Source organism: Panulirus ornatus, chromosome 59 (assembly GCF_036320965.1).
Source record: "Panulirus ornatus isolate Po-2019 chromosome 59, ASM3632096v1, whole genome shotgun sequence".
NCBI classification, from domain to species: Eukaryota; Metazoa; Arthropoda; class Malacostraca; order Decapoda; family Palinuridae; genus Panulirus; species Panulirus ornatus.
In genome coordinates, this window is record NC_092282.1 from 26286428 (window position 1) to 26303289 (window position 16862).

At 39.2% G+C, this 16862-nt stretch overlaps 1 protein-coding gene across 4 annotated transcripts in view; it reads right to left on the reverse strand.

Moving 5' to 3' along the window:
• cac (calcium voltage-gated channel subunit cacophony) overlaps positions 1 to 16862 on the reverse strand; it is a 1845957-nt gene that overhangs the window by 1072026 nt on the left and 757069 nt on the right. For all 4 annotated transcript variants that reach the window (XM_071696567.1, XM_071696568.1, XM_071696569.1 and 1 more), the window contains one exon: positions 13820 to 14009. In XM_071696567.1, coding sequence (XP_071552668.1) covers positions 13820 to 14009 — 190 coding nt within the window. The remainder of the gene's footprint in view (positions 1 to 13819; positions 14010 to 16862) is intronic.

The window sequence follows — 16862 nt, forward strand, 5'->3', positions numbered from 1 at the left end:
AACCAGTGCTACTGATGGGTCTGTGGAATACCGCTGGAATCAAAATGGAAAAGGTCAAAAAAGAGAAATAGTTCGAGAAAATGCCCAAAAGCATGTGGGGAAATCTAAACTCTCAAGGAGACAGAAAATCAAGGAATGAATATATGAGAATTTCCTGTCTAAATAAATCACAGAGCTTATGAGAACCAGGGAAATGATACACCATGTCTACTAGATTTTGCTTTTACACACAGTAGTATGAAAAATGACCATATCACATAGGATACACCAACTGAAGAATGTGATAATGCAATGCTTGAACTTGACTTTGTAGTTGAGGACACAAAAAGGGGGCTCCTTGGGACTTCAAGGGGAAATAAAAGTAAGGCAAACATGTAGAGCTAAGACAACTATGTAGAGCTAAAAAGTTCTTTGAGAGTATAAACTGGAAAATGGATTTCTGTAATTGGAGTATCAACCAGTGCTACTGATGGGTCTGTGGAATACCGCTGGAATCAAAATGGAAAAGGTCAAAAAAGAGAAATAGTTCGAGAAAATGCCCAAAAGCATGTGGGGAAATCTAAACTCTCAAGGAGACAGAAAATCAAGGAATGAATATATGAGAATTTCCTGTCTAAACAAATCACAGAGCTTATGAGAACCAAGGAAATGATACGCTATCTCTGCTAGATCTCGCTTTTACATACAGTAGTATGAAAAATGACCATATCACATAGGATACACCAACTGAAGAATGTGATAATGCAATGCTTGAACTTGACTTTGTAGTTGAGGACACAAAAAGGGGGCTCCTTGGGACTTCAAGGGGAAATAAAAGTAAGGCAAACATGTAGAGCTAAGACAACTATGTTGAGCTAAAAAGTTCTTTGAGAGTGTAAACTGGAAAATGGAGTTCTGTAATTGGAGTATCAACCAGTGCTACTGATGGGTCTGTGGAATACCGCTGGAATCAAAATGGAAAAGGTCAAAAAAGAGAAATAGTTCGAGAAAATGCCCAAAAGCATGTGGGGAAATCTAAACTCTCAAGGAGACAGAAAATCAAGGAATGAATATATGAGAATTTCCTGTCTAAATAAATCACAGAGCTTATGAGAACCAGGGAAATGATACACCATGTCTACTAGATTTTGCTTTTACACACAGTAGTATGAAAAATGACCATATCAAATAGGATACACCAAATGAAGAGTGATAATGCAATGCTTGAACTTGACTTTGTAGTTGAGGACACAAAAAGGGGGCTCCTTGGGACTTCAAGGGGAAATAAAAGTAAGGCAAACATGTAGAGCTAAGACAACTATGTAGAGCTAAATTTGATTTGCAGGCTGAAACTGCTCCAAACAGACAAAATGTAGATGGTTATTCCCATTTCATGTGCTTCAAACTTTTGCCTTTAAAGTTAAAAGAATATGGGATTTACTTTAAAGACAAAATCTCAATGAATATTTTCCTCCATCCTGTAAAAGCTATGTGAACTAAAGCCCTTCTCACACTTAAATCATTTAACTGCATTAAGGCTTCTCCACAGCCATCATATGAATCTTTAGGTATCCAGGGATCACAGTTCCAATTAAGACAGACACTATCATGGTGGGCACTCTACCTGTTATGACAACCTTCCACACACCATATTACAGAAATGCAATTTCTACCTATTTTTCTTTCTAAGTTCCCTTATTTCCTTCTCTTGAATTGCAGAATACCACAATCAATCCTACAATAACATTAATATGTACATGAGGACAATTGCTAGAGACAATTCAATGGGAACAAAGGCAGGTCTAATAGAATAACTGTCTAGTCTCTTACATAAGGGATGAGCTACCACCTAGAAGGAACAACCATGAGAGAGCCAGACTGACTAATGTTGGCTGGTGAATTCAGGTAGGAACATGATAAGAGACTTGTCCTTATAAAAGTATTCTGAGAAGGGGTGACCACATTATTTGGTAAATTTGACTTCCTGTTTCATCTGTTTATACTATTCTGCCATACTTCCTTACAGGCCATCAGCATACCTTTTAAGTCTGCTATTAAAGAAAAACAGGATGACAGTAATCTTGAATACAATGAATAACCCAAACCACAAAACAATAATGATAAAATAACTACATGACAAACTTTTCAATGAACATAGTAAATGAAATGCTGCACACCTTCAATAATGTGCATTAAGGTGAAAAATATCAGCCTAAATATAATAAATTTAGTATACTGTAAAGAGATTAATATCATCTAGAAATTCCTGCAAAATGATGAAAAACTACAAAGTAAAATCAAAATGAACATGATTAATTATGACAGGCTAAATATAATGAACAAATATGGCAAGATGAATACAGCAGAGAACTATAGCAACAACATTAACATAATCACGAACAGCTACAAGATTAATATATCATAAACCACTACACTAAGTCCAATAAATCAATGATGAGTCAAAAGTGAAGAAGATTTATAGAAAAAATCTGGAAAGATTGACAGAATGATGAACAGAAAGATGAATAACAATTATTTGCAGGGAATAATGAAGAGTATATGAAAGTTATAAGATAAATAATCAATAGCAAGACAAAAACTTCAAACAAGTCTGCTCCAATGAGGGATGGATAATGATAATACTGTGATCAAATTTTCTAATCAAGGATATGAAAAAGATATATTAGATTCATATATATGCTTTCTATGTGAAGATCTGAACTCGATGCTGCACAAGGAGTAAATACCACTTATTTCTAAAAAGCTGAGGAATGAATAAATGGTTAACGTACAATAAAGAATAATAGCAGTTACAAGGGAAACATAATACTTTGGACAATTAAGTATAAAATCAAAAACATGTCAGACCTAAAATTTTGTTCCTTTCTTGTTGTGCTCACACAATATCAACTACTGCCCTCAAAAGTACTACCTATATTGATAGTGGCTGTACCACTGGTAATGAGGTAATTTTCTTGAGTAAACTAGTTTCCCAACTGAGCAACAACTTGTCAGAAAGTGGAGACCAACCCAGCAATAGCACAAGCATTCTGCCTGGCACTCATCCTAATGTTTTGATGAGTTGTGTCCTGGGTGAAAGCACAGATAAGAAATGAGGAGGATGGGAGAGCTCCATCAGTGTGGGTTCAATAAAATAAAAAAGCATATTCCTTTAACATTTCAGAAAGAGAATTCTCTTTGCACTGCCCACACTAAAGATATAACAATTATTTCCAAAAGTATAAACAATCAAAACCTGCAATTTCAAAAGGCCTTACCTCAGAAATTTCTTGCCACCAAAAAAAGCATCAAAGATTGCTGTACACAAAAAAGGAAAATCGACAAAAAAAACAAGTGAAATGAAAGAGGGTGGGAATTTATATTACTTCAGACACTATCAGAAAGTCACTTCCAAACCATCATCAATTAATTTGGAATTCTTAGTGTTACCCAGTAAAAAAGGACACCCTTAGGAAGGAGACATGAATGACGCAAGAGAACAGGGAGAATTGCATCATTTCATTAAATAATACTGACAAAAGAAATGTACATCAGAGTGATAAAATAAGGTTCTCATTTAGATGTGCAACACAGGAAACTGCTACTATGTAAAACTGGTACATAAGTACCTATGGAGTAACTGAGAAGATTATAAAGTTCATCAACTCATTTAAAGACTATTCTAGATGCACCCTCAACATACAAAACCTGTAAAAGGAGGTAAAATATTTTTCAGCCAATCATATGATCTCTGTACATCATTCTGCAGTGTCAAAACTCACCTAAAATATTTCCATAACTAAAAAATGAAAAGGGCTTCATATTCTGACTACTTGTTGCTTATATTAAAACAGACTTTCTGTTTTAGAAAAATCCTGTTTTCCACAAGGATCAAAAAAGCAAACACATACTTCCTTGAACTAAAAGCCTGCCTTCATCCCTTCCAGATGTCACCCCGCCTCACAGGAAACAGCATCACCACCCCCTACGACAGCAAGGTAGCGCCAGGAAAAGACAAAAACAGCCATATTCATTCACATTCAGTCTCTAGCTGTCATGTGTAATGCACCGAAACCACAGCTCCCTATCCATATCCATGCCCCACAGACCTTTCCATGGTACACCCCAGATGTTTCACATGCCCTGGTTCAGTCTATTGATAGCATGTCGACCCTGGTATAACACATCATTCCAATTGCATGCCTCTCATCCTCCTGCATGTTCAGGCCCCTATCACTCAAAATCTTTTTCATCCAATCCTTCCATCTCTAATTTGGTCTCCCACTTCTTGTTCCTCCACCTCTGACACATATCTCCTCTTTGTCAAACTTTCCTCACTCATTCTCTCGATATGTCCAAAGCACTTCAACACACCCTCTTCTGCTCTCTCAACCACACTCCTTTTATCACCACACATCTCTCTTATCCTTTCATTACTTACTTGATCAAAATCATCTCACACAACATTTAATTTCCAACACATCCACCCTTCTCAGCACAACCCTATCTATAGCCCATACTTCACAACCATACAATATTGCTGGAACTGCTATTTCTATAAACATACTAATTTTTGCTCTCTGAAATAACATTCTCTCTTTCCACATATTTTTCATCACTCCCAGAACCTTTGCCCCCGCACACTCACTCACCTTACGACTCACTTCCACTTCCATGGTTCCAATCACTGCCAAGTCCACTCCCAGTTATCGAAACACTCTAATTTCTCCATTTTTTCTCCATTCACAATTACATCTCAACCAACTTGTCCCTCAACGCTGCTGAACATAATAACTTTGGTCTTATTCACATTTACTCTCAACTTTCTCCTTTCACACACTTTTCCAAACTCAGTTACCAACTTCTGCAGTTTCTCACATGAATTTGCCACCAGTGCGGTATCAGTGGCAAACAACAACTGACTCACTTTCTAGGCTCTCTCATTCCCAACAGACTGCATAATCGCCCCACTCTCCAAAACTCTTGCATTTACCTCCCTAATCACCCCATCCATAAACAAATTAAACAACCATGGTGACATCACACACCCCTACCACAGACCGACCTTCACTATGAACCAATCAGTCTCCTCTCTTCCTACTCGTACACATGCCTTACACCCCAAGTGATATAAACTTCTCACTGCTTCTAGCAGCTTACCTCCCACTCTATATCTACTTAAGACATTCTACAAAGCATCACTATCAATCTAATCATATGCCTTCTGCAGATTCATAAATGCAACATACAAATCCATCCATTTTTCCAAGTATTTCTAACATACATTCTTCAAAGTAATCACCTGATTCACATACACACATATATAGATATACATGTGTTATCCCTGGGAATAGGAAAAAAGAATTCTTTCCACATATTCCCTGTGTGTCATAGGTGACCAAAAGGGGTGGAAGTTTGGGCTGGAAATCCTCCCCTCCAGTTTTTTACTTTTCCAAAAGAAGGAACAGAGAAGGAAGCCAAGTGAGGATTTTCCCTCTAAGGCTAAGTCCTCCATTTTCTATGCAATATTGCTAACATGGGAAATGGCAAATAAGTATAAAAAAAACAAATGTACACACACACATATATGCACATATTCATACTTGCTCTCCCTCATCCATTCCCAACATCATCCTGCCTCACAGGAAACAACACAAATGCATGAAGGAAACAAAAAAAGGTAATATATACATTATCTTTTCCACCACACACAATAGCCGTCCTCTGCTCAGCGAGGTAGCGCTAGGAAACTGATGAAGAAATACCACATCCGCTCAAGTCCATACGGGAGCTGCCATTTTTAATGAATCAAAACCACAGTTCCCTCCCTATCCACATAAAGGCCCCCAAAGACCTTTCCATTGTTTACCCCAGATGTTTCACTTGCCCTTGTTCAATCCATCGACATCAGTATGCCACATTATCCCATTCCAATTCACTCTATTCGTGCTCGACTTTCACCCTCCTGCATGTTCAGACCCCAATTGCTCAAAGTCTCTTTCACTCCATCCTTTCACCTTCAATTTTGTCTCTCACTTTTCCCTGTTCCCTCCACTTCTGACACATATATCTTCTTTGTTAACCTTTCCTCTCTTATTCTCTCTTTTATTATACAATACTTAGTTGCTGTCTCCTGCGTTAATGAGGTAGTGCAAGGAAACAGACGAAAGAATGGCCCAACCCACCAACATACACATGTATATACATACACGTCCACACACGCACATATACATACCTATACACTTCAATATATAAATACATATACATACACAGACATAAATATATATACACATGTACACATTCAGAATTGCTGCCTTCATCCATTCCCGTTGCCACCCTACCACACATGAAAACCAGCACTTCCCTCCTCCCCGCACGCATGAAGTAGTGCTAAGAAAAGACAACATAGACCCCATTCATTCACACTCAGTCTCTGGCAGTCATGTGTAATGCACTAAAACCACAGCTCCCTTTCCACATCCAGGACCAAAAAACTTTCCATGCCCTGGTTCAATCCATTGACAGCATGTCAACCCCAATGTACCACATTGTCCCAATTCACTCTATTCCTTGCACGCCTTTCACCCTCCTGTATGTTCAGGCTCCGATTGCTCAAAATCTTTTTCACTCCATCGTTCCACCTCCAATTTGGTCTCCCACTTCTCGTTCCCTCCACCTCTGACACATATATCCTCTTTGTCAATCTTTCCTCACTCATTCTCTCCATGTGACCAAACCATTTCGATACATCCTCTTCTGATCTCTTAACCACACTCCTTTTATGATGATACATTTCTCTTACCCTCTCATTACTTACTCGACCAAACCACCTCACACCACATATTGTCCTCAAACATTTCATCTCTAACATATCCACCCTCCCCCGCACAACCCTATCTATAGTCCATGCCTCGCTACCATATATTGTTGGAACCACTATTCCTTCAAACATTCCCAATTTTGCTCTACCAGATAACGTTCTCAACTTCCACACATTCTTCAATACTCCCAGAACCTTCGCCCCCTCCCCCACCCTGTGACTCACTTCCACTTCCATGGCTCCATCCGCTGCTAAATTCACTCCCAGATATCTACAACACTTCACTTCCTCCAGTTTTTCTCCATTCAAACTTACCTCCCAATCAACTTGTCTCTCAACCCTACTGAACATAATTACCTTGCTCTTATTCACATTCACTCTCAGCTATCTTCTTTCACATACTTTACCAAACTCAGTCACCAACTTCTGCAGCTTCTCACCTGAATCAGCCACCAGTGCTGTATCATCCATGAACAACAACTGACTCACTTCCCAAGCCTTATCATTCACAACAGACTGCATACTTGCCCCTTTCTCCAAAACTCTTGCATTCACCTCCCTAACAACCCCATCCATAAACAAATTAAACAACCATGGAGACATCACGCATCCCTGCCACAAACCGACATTCACTGGGAACCAATCACTTTCCTCTCTTCCTACTCATACACATGCCTTACGTCCTTGACAAAAACTTTTCACTGCTTCTAGCATATTTCCTCCCACACCATATACTCTGAATACCTTCCACAGAGCATCTCTATCAACTCCATCATATCCCTTCTCCAGATCCATAAATGCCACATACAAATCCATCTGTTTTTCTCTCTATGTGTCCAAATCATTTCTATACACCTTCTTCTGCTCTCTTAACTGCACTCTTTTCATTTCCACACATCTCTTTTACCCTGTCATTACTTACTCAATCAAACCATCTCACACCACTTACTGTCCTCAAACATTTCATTTCCAACCCATCCACCCTCCTCAGCACAACCCAATCTATAGCCCATGCCTCGCAACCATGGAGAGTTGTTGGAACTGCTATTCCTTCAAACATACCCATTTTTGTCCTCTGAGATAGCGATCTCTCTTTCCACACATTCTTCATCTCTCCCAGACCCTTTGCCCCCTCCCCTACATGATGACTCTTCTGTTTCCAAGGCTCCAATTGCTGCTAAGTCCACTCCTGGATATCTAAAACACTTCACTTCCTCCAATTTTCCTCCATTCAATATCATCCCAACTAACATGTTCCTCAATCATGCTGAACCTAATAACCTTGCTTTCATTTACATTTACTCTCAACTTTCTCTTTTTTGCACACTCTTCCAAATGGTTATCAACTTCTGCAGTTACTCACTCGACTGTATACTTACCCCTTGCTCCAAGATTCTTGCATTTACCTCCCTCACCACCCAATCTATAAAAAATCAAACAACCATGGTGACAACACACACTCCTGACACAGACCAACCTTCACTGGGAACTATTCACTCTCTCCTTTTCCTAATAGTTCACATGCCTTACGCCCTTTATAAAAACTTCTCACTTCTAGCAGCTTACCTCCCACACCATATATTTCTAAAACCTTCCACAGGCATCTCTATCAACACTATCATATGCCTTAACTACATCCATAAATGCTATATACAAATCTATCTGTTTTTCTATATATTGCTCAACACATTCTTCAAAGCAAACACCTGATCCACACATCCTCTACCATTTCTGAAACCATACTGCTCCTCCCCAGTCTAATGCTCTGTACATGCCTTCATCCTCTCAATCAATACCATCCCATACAACTTACGGGTACACTCAAAAAACTTATACCCCTGTAGTTTGAATACTCACCTTTATCCCTTTTGTCTTTATACAAAGGCACTATACATGCATTCCACCAATCCTCATGTACTTGACACTGATCTATACATATATCAAATATCCTTATCAGTCAATCAGCAACACAGTTATCCCCTTTCTTAATAAATTCAACAGCAGTACCATCTACTCCATCGCTTTGCCGCATTTCATCTTCTGCAAGGCTTTCACCAACTCTTCTCTCTTCACCAAACAACTCTTCATGACTCTTTCACTTCACATACCACCCTGACCTAAATACCATACATCTGCCACTCTATCATCAAACACATTCAATAGTCCTTCAAAATACTCACTCCATCTCCTTACTTCATCATTACCTTGTATCACTTCCCCTTTTGCCCCATTCACCAATGTTCCCATTTGTGCTATTGTCTTTTGCAGACTATTTACCTCCTTCTAAAATATCTTTTTATGCTCCCTAAAGCTAAATGCTACCCTCTCTCCCAAATCTCATTTACCCTCTTTTCCAATCCTTGCACCTTTCTCTTCACCTCCTGCTGCTGTCTCTAATGCATCTCCCAATTACTTGCACTCCTTCCCTGTAAGTACCACCCAAATGTTTCTGTTGTTTCTTTCACTAGCAACTTTACTTCTCCACCCCACCATGACTACCTTTTCTAATCTGCCCACATCCTACCTTTCACATGCCACATGCATTTCTTGCACATGCCATCACTGCTTCCCTAAATACCTCACATTCCTTATCCACTCCCATTACTTTAACTGCTATCACCTTTTTCCATTGTATACTCTGTTTCTCCTGGTATTTCTTCAAACAAGTCTCCTTTCTAAGCTTACTGACTCTCACCACTCTCTTCTCCCTGACACTGTTTCCTCCTTTTCAAGAACCTCCAGAAATCTTCACCCTCCCTTCCACAAGATAGTGATCAGATATCCCACCAGCTGCCCCTCTCAGCACATTTACATTTAAAATTCTCTCTTTTAAATGCCTATCAATTAATAAACACGCAATGTAATTGCCTGTTGACCATCTCTCCTGCTCACATACAATTATCTAACATTATATATATTCATTATACTTAGTCGGTCTCCCGCATTAGCAAGGTAGCACAAGGAAACAGATGAAAGAGTGGCCTAACCCACCCATATACACATGTATATACATAAACACCCACACACGCACATATACATACCTATACATTTCAACATATATCGTACATATACATACACAGACATATACACATATACACATGTACATATTCATACTTGCTGAATTTATCCATTCCTGTTGCCACCCAGCCACACATGAAATGGCACCCCCCTCCCCGCGCACGTGGGAGAGGTAATACATATACATTACTATACTTTGTCGCCGTCTCCCGCGTTACTGAGGTAGCACAAGGAAACAGATGAAAGAATGGCCCAACCCACCCACATACACATGTATATACATAAATGCCCACACACACACACACACACACACATACCTGTACATTTCAACTTATACATCCATATACATAGACAGACATATACATATATACATATGTACATATTCATACATACTGCATTCAACCATTCCCACCGCCACCCTGCCACACATGAAATGGCACCCCCATTCCCCCCGCGTGCATGCGAGGCAGTTCTATGAAAAGACAACAAAGGCCACATTCGTTCAGTCATTCTCTAGCTGTCATGTGTAATGCACCAAAACCACAGCTCCCTTTCCACATCCAGGCCACACAAAACTTTCCATGGTTTACCCCAGACGCTTCACATGCCCTGGTTCAATCCACTGACAGCACATCGACCCCGGTATACCACATTGCCCCAATTCACTCTATTCCTTGCACGCCTTTCACCCTCCTGCATGCTCCGGCCCCGATCACTCAAAATCTTTTTCACTCCATCTTTCCACCTCCAATTTGGTCTCCCACTTCTCGTTCCCTCCACCTCTGACACATATATCCTCTTGGTCAATCTCTCCTCACTCATTCTCTCCATGTGACAAAACCATTTCAAAACACCCTCTTCTGCTCTCTCAGCCATACTCTTTTTATTTCCACACATCTCTCTTACCCTATCATTACTTACTCGATCAAACCACCTCACACCACATATTGTCCTCAAACATCTCATTTCCAGCACATCCACCCTCCTGCGCACAACTCTATCCATAGCCCACGCCTCGCAACCATACAACATTGTTGGAGCCACTATTCCTTCAAACATACCCATTTTTGCTTTCCGAGATAATGTTCTCGACTTCCACACATTCTTCAAGGCTCCCACAACTTTCGCCCCCTCCCCCACCCTATGATTCACTTCCACTTCCATGGTTCCATCCGCTGCCGAATCCACTCCCAGATATCTAAAACACTTTACTTCCTCCAGTTTTTCTCCATTCAAACTTATCTCCCAATTGACTTGACCCTCAACCCTACTGTACCTAATAACCTTGCTCTTATTCACATTTACTCTCAACTTTCTTCTTTCACACATTTTACCAAACTCAGTCACCAGCTTCTGCAGTTTCTCACATGAATCAGCCACCAGTGCTGTATCATAAGCGAACAACAACTGACTCACTTCCCAAGCTCTCTCATCCACAACAGACTGCATACTTGCCCCTCTTTCCAAAACTCTTGCATTCACCTCCCTAACAACCCCATCCATAAACAAATTAAACAACCATGGAGACATCACATACCCCTGCCACAAACCTACATTCACTAAGAACCAATCACTTTCCTCTCTTCCTACACGTACACATGCCTTACATCCTCGATAAAAACTTGTCACTGCTTCTAACAACTTGCCTCTCACACCATATATTCTTAATACTTTCCACAGAGTATCTCTATCAACTCTATCATATGCCTTCTCCAGATCCATAAATGCTACATACAAATCCATTTGCTTTTCTAAGTATTTCTCACATACATTCTTCAAAGCAAACACCTGATCCACACATCCTCTACCACTTCTGAAACCACACTGCTCTTCCCCAATCTGATGCTCTGTACATGCCTTCACTCTCTCAATCAATACCCTCCTACTACTTCTACCAAATGTTTCTACCTAAACTTCTGTCTAATATTCCTACATACTACTTCTATCTATTGCTCTTACCATTTTGCCAAAAGGCAGGGATAGTGTAAAGCCCTCACTGCAAGAAAATCTCGAGTTGCCAAGAATGAGTGGTGTGAGTTAAGTGTTGTCAGGTGTTATTTGTGACTAGGAGTGACTGTATGTTTGTAGATTGACCACCATTAGCCCATATGTAGGTGAGGCAGAAAGAAAAGATAGCTGACTGGGTTAAAGGAGGGCAACTTGACAACAACTGATGTGCTGGTTCACAATGCAACTGTCATCACTACCCTCCTAATACCCAGGTGGGTAATACCAGTAACATCTCCCTGGTTAATGGCTGCCTACCAACCACTACCTTCCATGTAACTTAAAACTAGAAAACCTTGCCAAATGAAAAACAAATGAAAAGCATCCAAAATATTCAGCTTTTGAGAGTCTACCAAAAATTCTTTCAGCAGAGCTTTCATAAAACAAAGAGTAAGATCAAATGAAGTTTACAGAGAATATCGAAATATAAGTGAAGGTGGAGAAACTGAAAATATGTGGATCTGGGAAATTGCCAAACTCCCTTTTCTTACACAGCAGCTCTTTCACCAGGATGAATCTGGAATTGAAGGATATTTGATCTACAAAAATACAAGAAAAGTAATCACAATGATATCAGTTATCTAAAATGAAGAATCTCAAGAAGACAGTGAGAAGTCTCTTTCTTTACTTTAAGGTCTACAAATGCTTGATGACATAATTGATGAAAAACTAATATTCATGAAAGTGAAATACTAAAAGTTTCAATCAAAGTTAGAGCTATACTTGCCAAATGGTTCCTGGTGTGCCATTTTCCATAATGTATGAACACAAAAAGCTAATATAAACACCAATGTGCTCTTGGAACTCAATAAACCTGACATCATTTAAAACTTATGCTTATGGCTGGGTTGGCCCTAACATTCTGTTAATGGGTTGTTGCTCAATCAGTGGCATAGTTTGCTAAAAACGTCTTGCTCATTAATTCTAAAAGCACCCAGTTTCATCTTAGGATGGGACATAAAAGGGTAACATGTGAAAGTGTAAACACTGCAGAAAGAATATTACATATCACATTCCATAATCATTTCACTTACAGACCTTCTAAACCCCTCCCTTGTCAAAGACACCATAGCTTTACTCAACACATTTGCCAAAGAACTCTACACACTACTTTAACAATCATATAAGTAAGGCGTTTACCATATGCTTGCACTAAGACACAATAACCTGCAGGTTCTTTACACTATAAGCCATAGAAAGAAAAGAATTGGAAGGCGAGTAAGAAAAGAAAAAAAATGACAATGACAAGAATATATAATGAAAGAAAAATGGAAATCAGGAATTTATGGGATAAAGAGGGGTTTGAGAATGTGTACCATCCCACTTAGTAAACTACAAAGTGACTTAATAGAGGATCTTCTTTAGATATGCTTTCAACATTTTCCCATCTTACAAAATTGAATATTTCATAAGTTATCAAAATACAATGTATCAATTTATGGTGAACAAAGATAACAAATCAAGTACTTAACTGCAGAAAACTTTAAACCTTCTGGAAAGGATTACCAAGCAAAATCTGCAGCACTGTGGCAGAGAACAACTCTTAGTTTAGTAAAAGTGTTGTAAGACCTCTATTTAGCAACAAATATCTAATTAACATTCTTCAATAATAATATGCAAACAGCATCATCATACATTTCACATTTCCTGTTACAAAACATGCTTTAAGATTCATTCAAACATGTACATATTTGTGGTAAATAGTTTTTGAAAGAATTTTTTGCATCTCTATATTATGGGACACTTCCTGGATGGAGGGTTCTTACTTTATGAAATTGTAACATACGTAATTATGAAACTTAATATTACAATCTTCATTTCTCATACATGATGCTAGTCAAGATCCACTCCATTACAATCATCAGCACATTCTCACTTGAAACATACACGATTATCTCACTACATAAATCACTCAGCAAAAGTATTATTGGAAAAAATAATTCAGAATCAAACATTTAATTGAATGTTATTTCTGTATCAATATCTATGACTTACTTTCAGAATCATTTCTATGGCAAAAACTCCAGTGAAGGCATAATCAAAGTAATTGAGGATCTTATTCCAATATGAGTCCTCTCTGACAGGGTCCTCGGAAGCCAAGGCAATACTAGATAATGTGATGACAATCATGATGAAAAAATCAAAGTAGCGCAGATTCACTACCCAGTGCGCTGCCCTTCGAATTCTGAAATGAGAAAAAATCTATGAATATAATCATATGAATCAGATGAGAGACTCAGAACTAAAAGTAACACATATATCTGTTCTTGCATTAGAGGAGATGTTCATAAACCTCTGCATATGCAAGACAGGTAGATAAACTAACATGAATAGAGGAAATGTGAAATATGAATCTGTTCAATGATCTCTAAACAAAGACATTCCTAAAAAATAAAAGATGATAGAAAAGATCATCATGCTTTGTGAACTGCAAATGATGTATCAAAAGGTAAAACAATGAAGTAGTTATTACTACAAATGCATGATTTCAAGTTAGAAAAATCATTTCCCTCAAGGAGGCAAAGCTCTATGGGAATTAGAAAGAGCAACTGCTGACAAGGGGGTTAATTCAGTGATGAACCTCACTGTCATGCTCCCCTCGTCACACCTCAAGTCTGCTTCCACCACTGTAAACAGACATCACTAGCAGTATTCCACCAACCTTGAAAAAATTATCGCAAACCTCTGTCACCCACAGGTTGTAAATGACAAAGTATATGTGCCATCTGGGTAGGAAGCCAGATGTCAGTGCTCACTACTATAGTTAGTTTTAGCATACAAGAAGGAATCACAAAGGTGTGAGTTCTGATATTCTTTGTTCAAATTACTTTTTCATTCTTTCCATAAACAAAATTTTGCACAGATAAGACATAAAACCTAGTACACGTGTAAAAATTTGTAAAGTACATGTAAAAACTATGTATGTGTAGCGTGAAATAAACCCTTCAAAGAGATATCATAAACAGTGTAACAAGATTAAGTATAGTAAATACAGATTGCTATTATGCCTGGAAATAAAAAATCATCATATAATTATATAACTAAGGAGCAAACATGCTACTACCACAGGCCCTTTCGTGTTCTAACACCCTTTTACATCAACATAATAAAATATGATACATATTATGTATCATATGATACATATTATGTAAGTAGTAGAGATGGCCAGAGAGCGTTATTGGATTACGTGTTAATTGACAGGCGCGCGAAAGAGAGACTTTTGGATGTTAATGTGCTGAGAGGTGCAACGGGAGGGATGTCTGATCATTATCTTGTGGAGGCTAAGGTGAAGATTTGTATGGGTTTTCAGAAAAGAAGAGTGAATGTTGGGGTGAAGAGGGTGGTGAGAGTAAGTGAGCTTGGGAAGGAGACTTGTGTGAGGAAGTACCAGGAGAGACTGAGTACAGAATGGAAAAAGGTGAGAACAATGGAAGTAAGGGGAGTGGGGGAGGAATGGGATGTATCTAGGGAATCAGTGATGGAGTGCGCAAAAGATGCTTGTGGCATGAGAAGAGTGGGAAGTGGGTTGATTAGAAAGGGTAGTGAGTGGTGGGATGAAGAAGTAAGATTATTAGTGAAAGAGAAGAGAGAGGCATTGGACGATTTTTGCAGGGAAAAATGCAACTGAGTGGGAGATGTATAAAAGAAAGAGACAGGAGGTCAAGAGAAAGGTGCAAGAGGTGAAAAAGAGGGTAAATGACAGTTGGGGTGAGAGAGTATCATTAAATTTTAGGGAGAATAAAAAGATGTTCTGGAAGGAGGTAAATAAAGTGCGTAAGACAAGGGAGCAAATGGGAACTTCATTGAAGGGCGCAAATGGGGAGGTGATAACAAGTAGTGGTGATGTGAGAAGGAGATGGAGTGAGTATTTTGAAGGTTTGTTGAATGTGTTTGATGATAGAGTGGCAGATCTAGGGTGTTTTGGTCGAGGTGGTGTGCAAAGTGAGAGGGTTAGGGAAAATGATTTGGTAAACAGAGAAGAGGTAGTAAAAGCTTTGCGGAAGATGAAAGCTGGCAAGGCAGCAGGTTTGGATGGTACTACAGTGGAATTTATTAAAAAAGGGGGTGATTGTATTGTTGACTGGTTGGTAAGGTTATTTAATGTATGTATGACTCATGGTGAGGTGCCTGAGGATTGGCGGAATGCGTGCATAGTGCCATTGTACAAAGGCAAAGGGGATAAGAGTGAGTGCTCAAATTACAGAGGTATAAATCTGTTGAGTATTCCTGGTAAATTATATGGGAGGGTATTGATTGAGAGGGTGAAGGCATGTACAGAGCATCAGATTGGGGAAGAGCAGTGTGGTTTCAGAAGTGGTAGAGGATGTGTGGATCAGGTGTTTGCTTTGAAGAATGTATGTGAGAAATACTTAGAAAAGCAAATGGATTTGTACGTAGCATTTATGGATCTGGAGAAGGCATATGATAGAGTTGATAGAGATGCTCTGTGGAAGGTATTAAGAATATATGGTGTGGGAGGCATGTTGCTAGAAGCAGTGAAAAGTTTTTATCGAGGATGTAAGGCATGTGTATGTGTAGGAAGAGAGGAAAGTGATTGGTTCTCAGTGAATGTAGGTTTGCGGCAGGGGTGTGTGATGTCTCCATGGTTGTTTAATTTGTTTATGGATGGGGTTGTTAGGGAGGTGAATGCAAGAGTTTTGGAAAGAGGGGCAAGTATGAAGTCTGTTGTGGATGAGAGAGCTTGGGAAGTGAGTCAGTTGTTGTTCGCTGATGATACAGCGCTGGTGGCTGATTCATGTGAGAAACTGCAGAAGCTGGTGACTGAGTTTGGTAAAGTGTGTGAAAGAAGAAAGTTAAGAGTAAATGTGAAAAAGAGCAAGGTTATTAGGTACAGTAGGGTTGAGGGTCAAGTCAATTGGGAGGTAAGTTTGAATGGAGAAAAACTGGAGGAAGTAAAGTGTTTTAGATATCTGGGAGTGGATCTGGCAGCGGATGGAACCATGGAAGCGGAAGTGAATCATAGGGTGGGGGAGGGGGCGAAAATCCTGGGAGCCTTGAGGAATGTGTGGAAGTCGAG